The sequence below is a fragment of the Ambystoma mexicanum genome, chromosome 2p, assembly GCF_040938575.1.
Source record: "Ambystoma mexicanum isolate Mex_15411 chromosome 2p, UKY_AmexF1_1, whole genome shotgun sequence".
NCBI lineage: Eukaryota > Metazoa > Chordata > Amphibia > Caudata > Ambystomatidae > Ambystoma > Ambystoma mexicanum.
The window spans coordinates 1,020,547,517-1,020,567,796 of NC_090923.1; the positions used below are offsets into that span (position 1 = coordinate 1,020,547,517).

At 44.2% G+C, this 20,280-nt stretch overlaps 1 protein-coding gene across 1 annotated transcript in view; it reads left to right on the forward strand.

The window, feature by feature from the left end:
- LOC138567048 (NF-kappa-B inhibitor epsilon-like) overlaps positions 1–11,236 on the forward strand; it is a 44,706-nt gene extending 33,470 nt beyond the window's left edge. The window contains exons 4-6 of the mRNA XM_069644881.1: positions 3,063–3,151; positions 8,381–8,629; positions 9,785–11,236. Coding sequence (XP_069500982.1) covers positions 3,063–3,151; positions 8,381–8,629; positions 9,785–9,856 — 410 coding nt within the window. The 3' untranslated portion in view covers positions 9,857–11,236. The remainder of the gene's footprint in view (positions 1–3,062; positions 3,152–8,380; positions 8,630–9,784) is intronic.
- The last annotated feature ends 9,044 nt before the right edge of the window (positions 11,237–20,280 follow it).

Genomic DNA, 20,280 nt, shown 5'->3' on the forward strand with positions numbered 1-20,280 from the left:
GCTCAGTGGTCCATGCTGCAAAACTGGCGAGATGCTGTTCCCCCATTCTCGAGAGCTCAAACAACATGTTAGTGGTGAACCACTCCTTTGGTCAGATTATACCCCCTCTTCGCCCACCTGGTAACACACCGCAAAGAATTCACCATCCCCAAGCCAGGGTGTTCTGTGGGATAAGGAGAAGAAATAGAGCACTTTTGGAGAGGGTTCTCATTGCAGGTTGCCCAGGTTGCAGGTTGCCCAGGGAATTTTCATCTTTCCAGGGGGCCCGTAGGCAACAAGGCTGCCACAAAGCACAGTGAACGTACACTTTCATTGCCAGAACAAAGAATCATTAGCTTAGACCTGTTGAACGTGCAACAAACGATGGAGATTAAATTAGACAGACCATTGGAGATACAATTAGTCAGACCATTGGGTTACGTTGAGGAATCCTGCTGAAGTTATTTTATGACTTGGTTTGTGTAAAAATATACAGCCCCTGCAAGAGTGGCCCGTTGTTTACTTTACGCAAGTATAGTGTGTGTTGAAAGTTGTCAGTCTGTGCGGAACAGTATCTGATGGATGGGTCTCTAGAACTTGATCGCTGACACCTGGTACAGGGTTGAAGGAAAGATTCACAAGATTTAATATGCCTCACAGGAACTAATGGTAGGATTGATCCATGATACATTAGGGCCCTTTTTGTGGGATACCCACTCTTAAATTTTAATCTGTTAAAGATTGGACCAAGTGCAGTGTTTGGAGATAATAGTACGCCAGCCATTTAGTTTCAAAGAATCTGAGCTGCTACATTCTGGAGCCTTTCGACCCCACAATGAGATAGATGAGCAAAATTATATATACACTAGTGACATAGTGCATTCTGGACAGGAGCTGTCTAATAATTTAACCTCCCCTTGGAGCACAGAGACCCTTCATTTTTGTTAAAAACCATAACTTCTGACCAGTGCCAGAGCAAAGAACAGCAGCGAAGTAGAACAAAGACCTACTTTCTCCAGTGGACCTGCTTTTGTTTACATACTACTCATAATAGCCACAATGGTGAATGTTTCAGTGTTGCATTTATTTGTATTCAATTCTCTATTGGGAATTATACAGGAATACACACAACAAAAGAGTACTCACATACCCCTGCCTCCCTTTCAAAAAATGTACCCACTCTCCCATCGATTCAAGGTCAATAATAAACACATTACATAAGTTCCAGGAATGCCCCCCAAAGGTCTTCATACATTTTGACTTTCTTTTCTAGCCTAACGATTACGTTTTTATTAAAAAACTTCCTAGTCAGCTCTTGCGACCAATCAAGTATTGTAGGTGCCTTACCTGACTTCCACATTTTAAGGATGCGTTTCTTGGCCATCTGAGCAGACCTAAGGAGCCACCACTTTTGAGGATAATCAAGGTCTTCCAAAATGGCATCATTCCCCAAAACAATAGTCTCAAAATCCAATTGCAGATTCAAAACACTATTCATTTCCCTTTTGGCAGCTACCCAAATGGTCTCATTTTGCCGAATTCCCACAACATGAGCCGATTTTGTGCCTGCAGCCCCAAAATGCCTCCGATTCTATCATAACCCATCTGTGAAGTCTTTCCGGGGGTCCAATATGTTCTATTCAGCATCTTAATTTGTCTTACCCTTTCACCCATGTTCAGGCAAGTCATAGTAACGTTCCAACACATATTCGCAATCTAGCTACTGTCAATTTGTGCCTTTGCTCCTTCCCAAAGTCCTATATCCTTGAGGCCAGGTGACCCTGCACATTTAGTTCAAGGAACTGATGCCCCAGAACAGAACCATTAACTGGAAATGGGGAATCCACCAACTTTTTCAGCAGGCAACTCTCCCCAAGAGTGCAATCATGCATGTCCTAAGTGTCTTGTACATTTTTGAAGGAGACCCATTTGTTATCCTTTATCACATCCCCAATACATTTTATACCTCCAGTGAACCAGTGCGGCTAAAATACTATCTTCTTTCCTTGCTTAATCTTCTGGCGTTGCATTTATTAACCCCTTGAAAATCCATGTTTTGAGCGACATCCTGTCTGAAATTGAACATGTGCCTCTGGCTCCCATATGTACAATATAACTCAAATGTTCACATGTATGGTGTTGTTTCTCTTTTTCATTCTACTGTTTCTTTCCTGGTTAAAAAGAAGAGTAACAAGGCAGCAGTGTTTGTGGGGGTTTAATCTAGTTTATGACTGAATTACTCATTCCTGGCCACACAAAAATAAGTAAACCTCCACCAACGCCACTCTTCTCGTATCTTGTAAACACACACACTCGTCGCCCCCACACCTTGAATTTTCAGTTTGGGACTCTTCTTGTAACATGTACTTCTGCTTGATGGGGAATGGTTTTGGGATCCTAAAGGTAGAATATGAGGGAGTTTCACATTAAACATGTGCCTGAGTTGAGTTCTTGCCCTTGGTGGAAATCTTTAAGGCCGCTGTGTGGAAGCTCAGACATACATAGATACTATAAGCATTCATACATAGATTCTGAGGCACCTTCTAACTGCCTAGGTGCAGCTGGAAGTCTTTTTTATTAAGTTGTATGCTCTTCTTTGTTCTACCCTCTTCCTCTATTGCTTAGAATTCTAATGAAAGCGTGTGACTGAGAAGGATTCTAAAAAAAAGAAGGGAGCTTACTTCCATTTGACGGTTCTCCAACATGGGTATCCTTCCCAGATTAAATATGACCTGTACAACTTTCTGAATTGGTGAGCAAAATGCAGACCTGAAACATCTAACTGAAGGTACTCGAGTGGATGGACAGTAGTCTAGGAGTCTCCCATGTACACATATCTCAGAATTCATAAAGGGAAAATGATCTGCTGATGTTTAAAGTATTTAAAAAGAAAAAGGCTGAACGTGTGTTCGTATGGCCACTTTAAGAGCAAAGGGCCACATTCCGAGATGTGAATCTTAAAGGGATGTCTATGCTGGAGATCCACCATTGTGTAAAAGTCAAATGTCTTGCCTCTCCCCAAAACAATTAGACCCGTCACTGAGTGCTGAAGAAAAGAAACTAACAAGCCTATTCTATTTCAGGTCTGACCTGCTTTCACCTGGCTGTTCTACACCAGCACTGGGGAATCTTGCAGTACCTACTCGCCCTGGGGGCTGACATCAATGCCCAGGTGAGAGCTGCCTTTCACAGTAAAAGGGAGAACACATGTTGGTCTTACAGTGCTGCCTGCTGGCCGAGGCCATACATGCTGCTAAGCTAGCAAAGACCCTGAAGAGAGTGTCAAGTACCAGTCTTACAACAACACTTGCTATCAAGGTCTGAGTTACACTCTTAGAATGATATCTTCTGCCCAGAACCAGAGTATTGTTCTTCTATTGATGCCTGATAAGTGTTGGGTGCTCTTCTTCTACAGAAACACATGTAATAGACCTAAAGAAGTTGTGTGCCATGCATCGCGTTCTAAGTAGCTCTGCAGTGGTTAATATAGTGCTACCGGGTGGGACGTTTGCAGCGTGCATGGGGGTTTAGTTGTGAGGTTGGGCGAGAGAGTTAGGGAGCTGCTTGTCTGAAGTTGATTGGCTTGACAGTCCCAAAAGGTTTTTGGCCTGCCTGCGGGTGAAGAGGTGAAGCATTGTACTGTTAGCATTAGTCAGGCTGGTAGCATACTTGCTGTTCTTGGTCCCATTTATATGATTGTTGGGTGATGTTAGTTCAGGAGGGTTTTGAGGAATCCAATCTCTGATTGGTGGGGTAGAGCATCCTATCAGGGTTTTAGTTAGGCAGTGTGAAAGGGTTACCCTGCTATGTAAGAGATTGCTTTAATTCCTGTGACTGGTGTGGACAGCGTGCGGTAGAGACCAATTGGTTTGCTGTGATTTCCTTGTTGTTTTCCTTCTGGTCCCAATCTGGTTTTTGTATACAGGGGGGAGGTAAGTGTTGATGCCCTGTGTCAGTTGTGATAACCAGTTGAAGACACTGACCCAATTGCATTCATTATCAAGACCATTCTTGAGTTCAACCTTCTACACCATTGTCTTTGCATGCATGAGTGAAATTGACTGATTGATTGAGTATATTCTCAACTGTGTTCTTGGTTTTGACATTTGCTCTGTTGCTGTTTGGGTGTGCGGTGGCTAGTGCATGGGGACCATAACATTGGTCTGGTCTTTGTATGGTACATAGCTTTGTTAATTCTTCTGCTGTGCTCCCGTAAATGGCCAGGTTGTTGGGGGTATTTCACTGTGCGGAGTCACCTAGGCATTGTGTTCCAAAGATTGGTTGCTGGAAATGAGCAGGATGATTTTCTTTGGCGTTTGGTTGAAGCAGGTGATTGTTAATCGGGCTGATCGAATCATTCTGAAAGTTCATTAGTGAATGTATACATTTTCTTTGATTGGTCCTTACATGGCAGGGGCCCACAATGTGTAATACAATTTTTTGGGTGATGTGTTCCCGTCTTTCTGATCTTAGGTGGGGTCTAGTTTCTGTCTTTTACACATTGCGGATCGATAAGTCTAAACAATGGCTGTTGGCATTATACAGTCTTAAGTGTACTAGGGCAATGAATGCCATGCCATAGTTCAATGCAAAAATGTCAGGTATGGTGTCATGCTCTGAATGGAGGGAGTTGAAAGAAACATTAATCTTAATAGAACAATAGAGCTTAGGGTCCAAGTGTGAGAGGGCTGTCTAAGAAGAATCAACGTTTTTTGACTGTTGCTCTAGGCTAGCAGCACGGTTCGATGGCCTAGGCCAAGGAATTGTGTGGTGTTTTGGCGGCAGCATACTTCACATGAACAGGTTTAGTTGGGTTTCCTCTGGACAATTTGTTGTCATCAGTGATTCTATATGTGAAAGACAAATGCCAAGGTCTGGTTGCTTTGGGCTTCAGGGCTGGGTATGTTTGTGGATGATTTGAGTGTCCTCCGCATAGCTGTAGGAGGTGAGGTGCTGATAATTTCCAAGAGGGCATCATGTAGATACAGGAAATGTATGGTGATAAAGTGGATCATTGAGGTACTGCACAGATGAGGATGCAGGAATGGGAATGGCTCAAAAGGGGAAATGTAGATTGTGTCTGTCCTGTCCAAGAGGAGGTATGTCCTCCAGCATTGCACGGTTATCTCAAATCCAATATCTGTGAGTCTTTTTAGGGGGGACTCTATGGCTGATTATGTCACAGGCGAAAGTGATATCCAAGAGGGTAAATGCACTTGGTGTGCTTGTGTCTGCATGTTTTTCTGCTTACCCACCTGAATGAGAGATTATTCGCGGTCTGCAGTTGTTGGTTGATGAACCTTTCAAGGCTTCTTGCTGTGAATATGTGTGTCTGCAAAGTATAGCTTGCACGGTTGTCGTGGGGGGTCTGTGTAGTCAATTACAGATTTGTAGATGTTTAGGAGTGGGGTCCCCAGGGAGTGGGGTCCAGCCCCCTGGGGGATACGGCTGCAGAGGTAACATTTCAAATTGCAAGTTACTAGCCAGACATGAAGTCACTGGCACCCTCATTTCTCCACATGCACCCATCAACCATTTCTTACTCCCCAAGAGTCAATTACCACTCGCAAATGGCTGGTGGTGAGTGAAAATTCCGAGGCCTCTCTCACTTGTCCAGTAGTGGGGAACTGTTCTAAAGAAACTTTGTATTGCTGATGGACAGAAAGCTCCTAGGGTCAGTATGCAAGTTTTGATGTGTGTCGATTTCTTTACTTGGATTGGGTGTAGTTGTAGGGTCTTTTTCATCCAGATGATCTTGGATCTGTAGGATTGTGTCATTGAGATAGAAAGAGATTGAGTTGCAGAGTTGTGGGATGGGGCGACTGCGGTATTAAAAGTTGACAGCTTTTTGAATCATTTGGTCCTTTTATAGCATTCTCCTCTTGGTATCCCGCATGGATTCTTTGCCCTGTATCTGTCAGTAGTATGCAGTTTTGTTTGTATTTAGGTAATCTCTCCTCCATATTTGCTGTACCCTTCTCAACTCTTCGTTGAGGTTGGTAGTATACTATCTGCCAGCTTTATTTTTCTGGCACTGCATGAGCTTCTTTTGATTAGAAATTGTTTGCGAGATCAGTACATGGAGGCAATGCTGTAGTCCATAGGATGTTCCTGGATGATTTGGTGAAGGAGGAGGGGGCATGCGATGCTTCCAATTTTGTGATGAAGTCCTCTAACTTGATGCATTTTAGTAGAGATGTAGCCATTATTTATATAATCACAGAATATCAAGGTGGTCACTGGGTGTAATGGGAGTGGTGGTGGCACTGTTGTAAGTTATTTGTTACAGAAAATTCCACCCAGAGTGTGTTCTTCTGTGTGGACAGTCTCACTCATTGTTTAAGGTGTGGTTTCAAGGGTCGACCATGAGATTTGGGTCGAGTATCAGCACAACTGTCTTTAAATGAGGGTTTGTATGATGAGGGTGATCTGTAGATTGCGAAAAGTGACCATGGATGTGTGGGAGGTGGTGCAGTGTACAGCGAGTTATACGCCATCTGGGATGGTGTTCGAGGGAGAAACATTTGCATTGATGTGGTCTCTATGTACAAATGCAAATACACCTCATCTCTTGCTGATGTGTTTGAAGAAATGAATCATCTAATCTGATGTCTTGTATAATCCCACAACAGTAGTCATACGTTAGCCAGGTTTCCTTGATGAAATATAAATCTGCATTATCCTCACTGATTAAGTCGTAAATGTCTCTGCTGCGTTTGTGTATGGAGTAGGTGGTGATGAGAAGATGGTTATTTCTGTGGTTGCTGTGGGTCCTCTAAGGCGGTCCTGGTTTCTGGAGTTCTTCTGTGTTTGGTTGGTGGGGTCAGGGTGTCATGTTTTCTCATGTGCTGGATTTGCATCCTAAAATTCTAAAATGGGTTCCCCTGAGATTTAAGGTTGTGGTCCTGACTCCAGTGAAGGTTGGTTTGCAGAAGAATTATGGTAATTTGTGGTCGGGCGGAAAGTCAATTACTGGGAGTTTCTTCAGGTTTCTGTATACTTTTCAGCTTTGGGTTGGCTGTTTTCTATGTTGGATAATCTTTGATAGTGGGAGTTTCTTCTCTAAGTAGCTCTAGATTTTCTGTGTATGGAGTTGATTGGGCATGATAGGGGTATTGCTACTCCTGGATGTTGGTGGTATCTTGCAAGGTATTTTGAGATGTAAGTGGTGGGTAGTCTTTCAGGTGGGTCGTTGGTATTACAGCTAGTGTTCCTTGAAGGCTGATTAGTTGTTGTTTCATGAGTGTTCCGTTCCTTTCTATTCCTTCGTGGGAGGAGTTGACTTTTTGAGCTTTCTGCTGCTCAGGTTCTGCGCCTCTTGCATATCTTTACAATAGTGTTGAGTTGCCAGTTGAAGCTGCCATGTCTAGTGTATGGAATTGTTCTAAATGTGAAACATAGAGAAGGTAGAGAATCTAGATTCACTCTTCGTTGGGATTGTGCACTGCAAATGATCTGGGTCAGACACCAGATTAAGGCAGAGTGGTGCATACAACCCATTGTACTTTAGCTCAGTGTGCATAGAATGGAGCAAATGTCACAGTGAAGAAAGTAATGAGTAGATATTACAGTGGATTTCCAGGAGTAAATATTATGGAGGACCTAACCAAGGAACCACTGTGAAAGTGTATTGCAGTGGATGAAGTGAGGGAGTGAATGAGAGAGGCAGGGGGGGGCCCTTCTAGACGACGATTGTAAGGAGAACCTACCCGGATGTGGATATGAGGGGCACTCGAAAGGGATGGGACTGAGCGAGAGGCAGTCACATATTGAGCACTAGCCTCACACTCTTTGAAGTCTGATAGGTAAAGGTTGGCAGAAAGCTGCAATGGGAATCGGGGCAGAAGCGGACTTGCCCCACTCTCTTTTTCAAGCCCACTCTGTGCATTGCCAGCAAGTGAAATTCAGTTTCCCATTCAGCACAACGGACTGTCCATTGAAAATAATTTGTTGCTGCGTCAGTCTTTTCATGGGACTAGGGGGCTGACTGGCCTATGGTGGGACTGTGTGGTGGTGGGACTGAGTACATGACAGTATGCCTCAATGTAGATTCCTGCAGTCAATCCTGTTCTTTACCATAGAAGGAATGAAGCAGAATGGAAGGTCCAAACTAAATCTTCAATTTCTTTACATAACGTCCTGCCCGACCATCTCGATGAAGGGAATAATGGCGAGGATCAGGAGAGCTTACTGTTTGGAGCAGAAAGTTAGGAGAAAGAGAGGGCCCTTAGAGGGAGGAGTGAAGTTTATCACGGGGTGATGCAAAGAGTGTAGACCTCTCATGGAAGGATTGGAAGGGAAAAGTCCTCTATGGGTGTCAAGTGAAAGACAGAGACTGGGGAATATTTTTTCATTTTGCACATAGCTTTTCTCTTTCTGAACCTTCTGCTCTCCTCCCCAGGACCGGACCTGTGGGCGAACTGCTCTCCACCTAGCTGTAGAGCTGGGCGATGCCAACCTGGTTGCATTCCTTCTAGAAAAAGGGGCCGAGGTGAACCCTGTAATGTACAATGGCTGCACACCTCTGCACCTAGCAGCGGGCAGGCTCAATGTCAGCATCTGGACTGTGCTGTGCCAGGCAGGAGCTGACAATCTGCTACCCAATATGGAAGGTGAAACTCCGCAAGACCTTGCTGATGCCAGCCGACTGGTGAGTGTCATTGATCAATCTATTTGCATGAACAATGGGGGCATTGGCAAGTTTCCTTTCCTTCACTCTGGTTCTCATGTGAATAGCACATTAGTAGTGCTCCTTTCTAAATTCTGAGCCCACTGATATCAACGTGCTAATCTCTCTGTTATGTCCCTCTGTTATTGAGCCTGGGCCATACCAATTAATACATTTTGTGTCACCCCTTTAGTTCTGCAGTTCCTTATATTTGAACATGAGTGTGCCTTTGAGTATCCTAGCAGGGGCTTTGACAGCTTCTTCATTGGGGCAGTACCAGCCATTTCATACTGGTTAGTACCATAGCTTTGGCAGTGTTAGGTCCATCAGTCTGTCCCCACAGTTACCAGCCCATCCAGGTGTGCCCCATCAGAGCAGTTTAGAGCGAGCCTCTTCACCCTGTGCCCATTGGTATCGGAACCTGACTATTACCAGCCCCCCAATTGTCTACATCCAATTTCAGACAGATACTAATGCATGCGATTTGCTTGATTCTTTTTTGTGTGTCCCCTGCTATCACCCCTTGTATAGTTCTTACTTTTTCTTAATTGTTCGTTCTTGGCCCCTTGGTTACATAACCTCCTGAATCTTAAGTCCTTCTTCCATGGTATTGTCTAAACATGGCCATTGGAAGACCCCTCAATTGTTTGCCCCTCTTGTTAAAGCATTTCCTTCCTGTACCTGCACCAGCATTTTATGTCCCTTGGTAATCGAGCAAGGGCGGCCATGCCACAGTTTGCATTTTGCAGCTATGGGTTGGAGCACGAACGGCGTGTGTCCCTTTTCTATGCCACCTGGTATCTGTACAGTACCACCCCCTTCAGTCTTTGCCACTTGGTAGCGTTTTCTTTTGGTGACTTACTAGTATTAGTGATGGATAGTGTGACAGCCTTTATTATGTGCTGCCTGGCGTCGCACCATGGGCAGTTCAAGACAGTCAATTCAGAACTTTACAGAGCTTGGGCACCACCACCAGGCATTTTATTCCTTTCCCCCTCGTCTTGGTACCTGTCTAAAGCTTCTGTCTTGGCCACCCGGTATCAAAGCATAGGCAGAGTTAGCCCCTTTATTCTGTGCTATTTTGTATGTGCATATGTGGTAGGTGTCACTCGCTCATCTCACAATTTTCTCTTGCAGGGTTTTGCTATTTGCCAGTTTGATGACCTGACCCTCTGGGGGCGGCCGTATATGCCTGGGAAGCTCATCTGAAGGACCCTACCTGGAGCGTACAAGCGCTCTGCGGGGGCATACCCCATCATGAAGAGAGAGCGCGATAGAAAGAGGGGGTCCTCCTGGATTTCCCCAACTCAGGAGAAGCAAATACTCACCCATGCTGCAGGATGGGTCAGGGGCAGCTAGTAGACTGGGATCACAGCAGGGTCCCAGGCACTTGGCATGCTGGTGAGGAGGAACACCTTATCGGACCCTTTGATGAGGTTCTGCTACATGCGGGGCCGGGGCAGCAGAATTCTGGTCAAGACTTCTTGATGCATAGCAAAAGCCTTCGGACTCTGCACATGAGGCGTGGAGTGACCTGTACCCAGGTGTACAGTGTCCCGCGTTCCACGCTGCACATGTGTCGATTCAGTGAAGTCGAGCATTATAGAACAGATCTGCGATCATTGAGGGACTATGATTTACAGTATTCAGAAGATGTACACATGGACCCATGGACACTAAAAGACATTCACACAGGCACACAAATATAGGCTAGCAAACACACACATACACTGACACACAAGCAGAAGCACTTTCAACTATACAGCTCCGCTCCTCTTTCAGTCCCCATCTTCCCACCTGCAAAACGCACCTAGAAAGCTCGCCACCAAACCGCATCTCAAAACATAATGGAGGAACACTGGTAATGCCATCCATCCACTCAGAGAACTAACACTCACCACTTACCGACTCCCTTCCTCGGTCCCAGAGAGTGAAGCATTCTACACATACCATACAGAAACATTCAAAAACCTATAAAGCCGACAAACCTAAAATCACCATAAAGAAACACTGAGAAAAAAAATCACTGACAACACATGCAAAAGCGCAAATATACTGACAAGATACTCAAGGTAATTGACACACAAATTGCTCAAACACAGAGACATTTCAAACCATGAAATGGCAAACACTCTCAAAAAGGGACACACGCTCGTAAACGGGCACTAACTTAGAGAAGGACACTAACAAGCACATACTAGACAGAAACACCAACTCAAAGATATGTATGTGTAATTAGACATACCGTTAGATGTGCATTCACACATAGGCAGCAGAGCAAACATTCCCAGGTATGTATGGACAGAGATTGGCCCACAAAGTAGAAATGCACTACCGAGACAAAGAGCCAAAAGCAGGCCCTGGGTCTGTGACAGACTGCCCTAGAGATGGAGGTTTCATGGTGAATTGTGCCTCTGGAAGGACGCTATGGCTGGGCAGAGTGTGCCCATTACTGCCTCAGTGCTAATGTCCTTTCAGAAGGATTGTCCCATTGGACAATTTGCGAGGGAACTCCAACTAACCTCAACTGTACACCTTGAACTATGAGTATCGCGTCTGTCCAATAATAAAGGTCATTATTTTTCACTTTTTCTGTCTCTTTATGCTTCCAACAAAAATGCCCTGTGACAAATTCGTATGGTGTCCTGGGGGAAGAAACTCTGATTACCAGAACAAGAGCAGCTCAGCCAGCACCCCAAGGGTGCACTCTAGCGAAGCCAGAAGTACCAGGATACGGTGGCAATGGATCCTTTACCAGAGGAGGAGTGGGAACATTTTGCCTGGGGGTCTAGAACAATTTTATGGCCGAAGATGCAGTGGGTAAAGACCTCAAAGCAGCGACCCCAACTTCCAGAACAACTAAGCTCAATGCCAACCTTTCCCCCATCTACACCTTCTCAAGTATATATAGTAGCTCTTTATGGCATTACTTTCCTTTTATGCAGCATATCTTTATGTTTGTAGTTTCTTAGAAATCGTAAGTTTGATTAAAGAGAATGGAAAATAATTGTCCCCTGGGAGGAAAGAGATTATCCCAAACAGGATCCAACGAGAAGAGAACAGAAAGAAAAGAAAGAACAAGAGATTGAAAGAAACTGTTGCGACCTTGAAGAACAGTATCTGAACTGTATGATTTGATAAAAGAAATTACTCACAACTAACTACAAATACTCTATTGAACTGAACTTGGTGAGAAACAGGCTCACGGGAGATGAGTCATTCTCCTGTGCAGAGGCGTAGCCAGGATTGTCTAACAAGTGGGGCCTGAAGCCAATGTATTTGGGCCCATTGCAGAGACATTAACATTCTTAAGTGCCCACACAGCCCTGCTGAGGGCATTTACAGATTATGGGTGGGCTTTGCCTGCTCAGGCCCTACCCTGTGGACGCCTCTGCTCCTGTGCCTTAGTTGTTATTGTAGTGGTAGGGTCAGGATAGGTTAGTTTGGACAGTCTACAGAACTTGATTTGGGACTCTTAGGGCCTCATTACGAGTATGGAGGCAGCCATGCCCTTAAAAAGGGCATGGCTGCTTCCATACCGGGTTCCAGCTCTGGGTTCTATGAATGAGGAATTACCCGGTCATTCCAACCTTGGAGGACCCAGTAATTCCTCATTCACAAAACCAATCCCATTCCCATTTGAGCCCCCATAGGGCTCACTGGGAATGGGGATGGAGCTAATAACGGGCCCGTTAATGACGGGCCCGTTATTAGCTCCTTAGTCCCCTTGCGGGACCCGGAAAGGACGTCTGGTTTTACCAGACGTCCGTTCCGGGTCCCGCTAGGGGACCTCGTAATGAGGCATCCCGTAATGAACGGTGCCGGTCCCGTACCGGCACCCTTCATTACGGGAGCGCCATGGCCGTAATGAGGCCCTCATTGACAAATGACGAGCACCTTAGTTAGCTTCGTCAGGTTGGGACCACCCTTAGCTTAGGGCAGAGGTCATCAAACTGTGCGGCAGCCTCCTACCAACCCCCATTAGGGGGGTCCAGACCACAGCCTGAAAGGTAAAAAAAATATATATATGTACATTTTTTTTAAATGGAGGAATTGTAAAGTGGGCAGGTGGGAGCCCTGGGCAGGGGTGGCTCTTCCATAATGGGCAAAGGGGTTTCAACCCAGTGGCCCCCCTCACCCATTATGGAGGAGTTGAGGAGCCAGCCCAGTGAAACACTGAGCGTGCAATCGGCTGCTTTTTCCAGCTGAGGGAGAGCTCCTGGACTGGCTGAACTGCCGAAGGGAAACGCACAATGCAGGATGGTTCAGTCTGGTTTTCTGGGTTTACACTTTCTGCCTCAAGGGTTTCTTGAAAGTAACGGCGTCTTGCCGAAAACGTCAAGGGTAATTCCCTTCCTACGAACCCTTCTTCGTTTGCTGTCTTTCTCCCCTCGCTCAGCGGCCGACTTGAATATGCTGTACCTTTGTGTGCTTTGCTCGCTCAGAGTGTGCTTTCGTGCTCCGCCTTTTATCCGTGTGGGGAAGTCTAATGGAAGTCAGATGTGTGTGATTGTCAGTAATTTCCTGACCTCGCCTGACCACAATAGCGGGACATGTCAGAGTGAAAGTGCTGGAAAAGGGAAAAGGGCGGGGGTAAGGTTCCCACATATCCTACCTGGTAGGATGGGCTAAAGGTGTTGCAGGGGGAGGGATACCACATCTCGCCATCTGGTGTCCCACTCCCCGAAGACCCCTCACCCAGGTGATCCTCCCGCACTGGTCCACCCCCAGGGTCTTGACCCAAATGTGATGGCCATGCCCTGGCCACCTAAGAGAGAGATCCGCGGGGACTAGCAGGTGAGACCCCTTCTGGTTTCTCACACTGGACATCTATCATAGATATCCAGTCAAAAATACCATGCTTTCCCTCTGGGCCCCCGAGCGCCTTGCATGCACCCATAATCATGCTGAGTGTGTTAGCTGCTGTGGGGTACAGGGGACAGGGATAGTATATTTGTACTGGACATACCATGCCTAACCCCCTGGGCCACTCAGCGCCTCACATACTCGCATATTAACGTTGATTGTGTGAGTGTCTTAGGCGCTGTGGTGCCCAGGGGACACAGATCATATCTTTTTACTGAACATCTATAATAGATGTCCAGTAAAAAATAGCTTGCTTGCACCCTGTGTCCCCCACCTCCAATTATAAACTGTTTTTATACCCAATTTTATTTTTTAAGTATGCTCTAAAATTCAACATTTTAACCCATTATTTAAAAACAAATCCAGGGGGGAGATCCCCATCGAACCCTGCTTGATTGGTTGGGGCTTCGTCACTACGGCATATCTGTGGGAAATATTCATGCCATTCCACTTTAAACATTCACCAACCCCCACTGGCCCTGGTACTGTGCTTGGAACAGGGTGGGGAGCCCAGGGACAGTGCTGGGAGCAGGATGCGGGGGAGCAATGGGATAGTGGTAGGAGCAGGTTGGGGAGTACCCAGTGTCTTTGGTGGGGTGTGGAGATCCCAGGGACTTGGTAGGAGTGGGATGAGGGAGCCCAGGGAATGTGATGGGAGCAGGTGGGGAAGCCCAGCGACTATACTGAGAGTAGGGTGTGGTGTTGGTGTGCGATAGTTCATAGCCATTTGGACTTAATGTCCATTTGGCATTTTTGGGGGCCCGGCCAGCCCACATGTTGCTCGGGGGGTGGGGGGTAGGGGGCAGGCCAAAAAAGTTTGAAGACCACTGGCTTGGGGAAAGTTAGGAGTTTTCACCTTTTATTTAATAAATTGCAACAGTGAGATGGAAAACCTGAGTCTGTGTCCTTCTGACGTGCCACACAAACAGGATGTCTGTGTCTACAAATGACTACAAACAAGTGATTTTATCTGAGTATCATTTCTTGTGTCTTAAAGTCTTGAACATACATTTGTAAAAGGACATTTTTTTAGGTGTTTATTACTTTGAAGTCTGGAACTTGCATCCTTCCATTCAAAATGGTAGTAGTGGGAAAGTGGCAGTCATATTTCTTTTGCATAACATATTTCTATAAGGTGTTATAGAATTATCAAGTTGTTTTATTATGAGTTGTATACTTTTCAAGTCCTCTTTATATAACAGTGTGCTTGAAAGCCAAACAGTAACACATATTCCTACCAGCTGCTCCTGTGAAGATTTGTGGTTATGTGCATAACTTGCAGACTGGTCTCCAATCCCAACTTCATCCCTTAACTAAAGGGTGTGCTCTTGGGCAAATATTTGTCTCACTGTGTATTATCTGTTCAGTTCTAATGGAAACTACCTGCATCCTGTTTTTGCTCGAAATAGATGAGGATCTAAAAATTAAACAGAACATATATGTGCAAATGTTTTTAATGAACAAAACAGGAACATTTATTTGCACTCAGATGTTAAAGCTGGTGGTACTAAGTGTCATGGTGAGACAAAGGGCAGTGGATATAGCAAGGGAAATGTGCAATGGATCACACAGTGAGTCGATATATATAAAACATGCACTCAGGAACCAAGATACAGGCATACTAACACCCCAGATGTGAAAAAAGAATGTGATATGAATACAAATATATGAAAAGGGATGTGGGTTGTAAGGGGTCAGAAATGTGAGGCAGACAACTACGTAAAGGTTTTTCACAAGTAGCCATTTTATTAAATTATACGGTGAGATACACGCCTCACCTTCCCTAACCTAACAAGGGTTGTCCTGCCTATAAACTAAGACTAAAGGAAAACACTCTAAGATCAAAGTGTATCTGTCCCTCACACTTGTACATACAACAAAATCATACAGGAATATATCTGGTTGTTCAAGTTCAACAAAATCATAATTAAACTCAAATGCAAACTTTCTAATCAAATATCCTGGTAACTGGGGTCGGATCCCCTTCCCCAGGTTCAATGCAGGATTTTCTAAATAAAAGTTCCAATTAGTAGAAGTTATTTTCAATAATTAAATTCCACTTCAAGAATAACCCAAAGTTCCTTTCAACATCCAAGTTCTGTTTCACTGAATATTTGGATTATCTCTGGGTTAAACAAAGTTAATCAATCGGCAAAATAAGTTTAACAAGCTTCATCTTTCAAACTAAAAGTCCTTGTTTCATTTTTCAAATGAACATTTCAGCACAACTTCTCTTCTTTGGAAAATACAATGGGGGTCATTACGACCCAGGCGTTAACCATGCCGCTATTAGCGCCATGGTTGACGCCGGAATTTTTAACGATTGCACCATGGTGGATGGCGGAATTACCGCCCCATTCCAAGGTTGGCGGGGCGGTAATTCCCCATTCACCATTGGCCCTTCCCATTCTTGCCCCCACAGGGCTCAATGGGAATGGGGAAGGCGGTAATTACGGTACCACAAATTGCGGTATCGTAATTACCTCCAAGGTCCCTTTGCGGGTCCAATCCTTAACGGCTGGTCAAAACCAGCCGTTGAGGTAGGGACCCGCAAAGGGACCTCGTAATTAGGCGGTAAGGGGTTAACAGCGCCGCAACCTTTTACAGCGTCGTTAACCCCTTACCACCTGGGTCGTAATGAGGCCCAATGGCTTCATAATACTTATTTAGAAACATAACAATGTTTTCGTCAGGATGATTTTTACCACAATTCCTCAAACAACTTTAGTGGCCTTGCCACTTTCTTTCCACCACAACCTTTCAGCATAATGCAGCACTTCAAGGCCTTCTTACTGGTTCACTAACCTGACAGGACTACCACTACCAAGCCCTTTCCTGGTATACTCATCTGCGAGGATGAAAAACTCCTACCACTACTACAAGTACTCAGTGATGAGGTTAATAAGGTTAACTTTATACAGTAACAAAGTCTTCGACTTTCAGCAGCTTTGAGATTCGCAACTTCTTCCGTTTATTCCACTCATTCACTTGCCATGTGTCCAACTGTTCCCTTCTCTCTGTAATGGTTTAGCCAATGTCGGTAGTTATTTGTCTTCACTATTGCCACCTCTTAACTTTGACAATGCTGAGTGTAGCTTAGTTTTAATATTTCACACTCTTGGCTTTGGCAATGATGGTTCAATATTACCCTCTCTCTTACAGTTTGACTTTAAGGTGGCCCTTTCTTGGCTTTGGCAATGTGGGATACAGTTTGGTTTTAACCTTGCCCCCTCTTGGCTTTGGCAATGATAGTTATGAACCTCTTCCTCTTGGTTCCTCTTACATTGGTATAATAGCAAATATGCTTTCTTTCATTAGTTCGGCATTTGAAACAATCACACACAGCCAGCGATATCTCACTGGGATATGTACTCCGATAGGGCAACTCAATGCGTTTTCTTTGCGGGTCCGCTTTCCCCGCTGCTGTTGCTGTAACATCTTGGGTCTTCACGGGTGGAGCCTTTGACAGCTCTGGTTAAGCTCATGTGTCCTATGTCTCTCACTGTGTTCTCTGGTGCTTGCCAGCCACTGGCAGTGAGAACAGGGAACGCAAAGCTTCTTTCTTCTACAGGGCAGCCCGTCACCTCAGCGCTTCCCACTGCGTGACCTCTGCAGTTCGAGCTTGTGAATCCTAAGACCCTCTCGCCACCATAACCCACTTAACAAACAGCGGCGGTCCCAGCGTCTTAAAATTGCATATAAGTACGCACTCCATATTCCGGACCTTCCAATAAGGTAGCAATCTCCGGTTTATTTCCAATAGACCCATCAGCCAAAACCAATCTACAAGTTATCAAATTTTCAAAAGCCAAGTATCTATTCAATTCACTTCGCCTCAAACCATACCTGTTCACTAATGCCTCAAAACTCAATAACCTATCCCCATCCAATACATCTGCCAATTTCAGGATACCCTTATTAATCCAACTAGGCCAACTCAAACATTTATTATCAATCTGCAAAGCAGCATTGTACCATATAGAAGCATCTCTACTGAATCCATAACTCATATCATTATCCCGAAACCACTCCCCAATTACTTGTCTAGTAGCCACAACCGGGCGCAACTTCAATCTCTTAATCTGCAATTTATCCATACTATATATGGATCTCAAGTCAAAGGGAGCACAAACACCCCTTTCCATACGCAACCAAATTGGTTCATTCACCGCTCTATCCCTAAAGTAATATGAGATTTCGGAATCCGAGGCCTCTTACCAGAACCCCACAAGAAAGAAGAAAATAGTTTATCAATCTTAAGTAACTGCTTCTTATACAACAACAACGGGATGGATTGAATAACATACAAGATTTTTGGCAAAAGAACCATCTTAATTGCATTGATCTTTGCCCACATGTTCAGAGTCAATTTCTCCCATCTCCTAATTAACAATGACATTTGCGCATGCACCAAATTCAGATTATATTGCTGTAATTTCTTCAAGTCCCCAATAATATGAATTCCTAGATATTTAACCCCCTCTGGAGACCATTTACAATTCCATGTGTTCAAAACTGTATTCACACACCGACCAGACAAAGGAAAAACCTCAGTCTTGTCCCAATTCACCTTGTGTCCTGACAATTCACCCACTTCTTGAAACATTGATTTTATTACATCTCCACACACTTCCGGATTCGATAACATAAGGAGCATATCATCAGCATACGATAGAACTTTCACTTCAACCTTCCCAACATTAATACCCTTAATAATCTCACATTGTCTGAGATAAGTAACAAGAGGTTCCAACGCCAAATCAAACAAAAAAGGTGACAACGGACAGCCTTGCCTCGTGCCCCTTAACAACTGAAATGGATCTGAAACCACCCCATTAACCAACACCCGGGCCTTAACATCATTATGAATACAATCTACCATCCTCATAAAAATCGGGCCAAAACCCATTTTCAGTAAAGTGAATTCTAGAAATTTCCAGTTTACCCTATCAAAGGCTTTTTCAGCATCAAAAAAACCTATGACTTCATTTGTGTCCTTCCCAAATCGGTCATCAACCACGTTTAACACGGTTCGAATATTGTCATAACCATATCTCCCTGGAATAAAACCCACCTGTGACCCATCAACCAGATCTCTCATACAAAAACCCAATCTGTTAGCCCAAATTTTTGTGAAAATGTTAAGGTCCACATTTAGCATTGAGATAGGCCTATAATTCCCACATCTAGTGTGATCTTTATTAGGTTTTGGGATCACCACAATCATTGCCTCTTTCATGGAATCACACATCATACCCGATACCACAAAATCATTATAAAGTATAAAGGTCACACAACACAGGTGCCAACTGAACATCAAATTTTTTATAAAATTCTGAGACAATACCATCTGAACCCGGCGATTTTCCATCATTCATTTGCGATTTAGCCAAACTAACCTCAGCAACCTCGATTGCAGCATCAAGAGAGGCACGTTGTTCCTGAGTCAGGCTAGAGAGTAACATTTTCTCAAAAAATGTGTCCAGTCTATCAGAAGTCGGGTCACAATCTTCTCCATACAATGCCTCATAATAACCCTTGAAGTAACTACAAATATCGCCATTTCTATTTAAAGTAACTCCCCCATCAGTTTGGATAGAAGAGACACATGAATCAGACACCACCTCCCTAAGCTTATACGCCAATAGTTTGCCATTACGATTACCCGATTCCCAGGACTTCTGTTTCGAATAAAACAAACTCTTACTTGCCAAGTTTTGAATGTGGGTCTCCAATTCCGTCTCCAATTTACGCAATTTCAGTTTGGATTGTCCTGAACCGTTAGTAGCAGAGACTCTCTGCAAACTTTTAATCTCTTCCTCCAAATCACCAATCAAACGTTGGTTTTTTTTCTTCACATGGGCAGCTCTACTAATCAATTCACCCCTCAAAACCGCCTTAAAACAGTCCCAAACAGACTTAATACTGGCCGAGTCTAAATTTTCATTAAAGTAATGACCAATGAAAGCCTCCAAGCCCTCTACAACCAAATTATCTTTCAGCATTTCAGCATGCTTCTTCCACCTCCTCGTCTTAGTACTCTTACTATCCAAAATCAACTGGAGGTCCAACAGAGCATGATCTGAGATACCTCTCTCTAGTATGTTTGTTGAGATTGTTTGATCACTCAAAGCCATACTAATAAAGAAGTAATCAATTCTGGAGTAAGAATCATGAACAGGCGAATGAAAGGAAAACTCTTCTTCACCACGATGAAGTTCCCTACACATATCAATAAGATTGTATTTGAACACAAATGTCCTGAGTTCCTCACTAATCGTCTCATTATAATACCTACACTCTGATCTACGATCTATTTTACTATCCATCACTAGATTAAAGTCACCACCCAACACTAATGAATCACCCTCCATACCATCCAACAAAAGGCTCAATTGATCAAGAAAAGATACAGCTGGCGAGCATGGCGCATACACAGATCCAAATGTCATTTTTTTCCCATCAAGGAGCACATCAAGTAACAGGATTCTACCTTCCCCATCCATAACTGTCTTTTCAATCTTAAACAACAAGCCTTTCCTAAACAAAATACTTACCCCTCTAGATTTAGAATCATAACAATTCGAGACCGCTCTAGAATATTTCGAGTTGGCCAAGTATTTTTCAGTTTGTTCGTCCAGATGAGTCTCTTGAAGAAAGACTACATCAGCACCACTCCTCCACAATCTTGCTAGAACCTTGCGTCTTTTCACAACATTCCCAATCCCCTTAACATTCCAAGAAACAAAAGTTAACGCAACCATAAC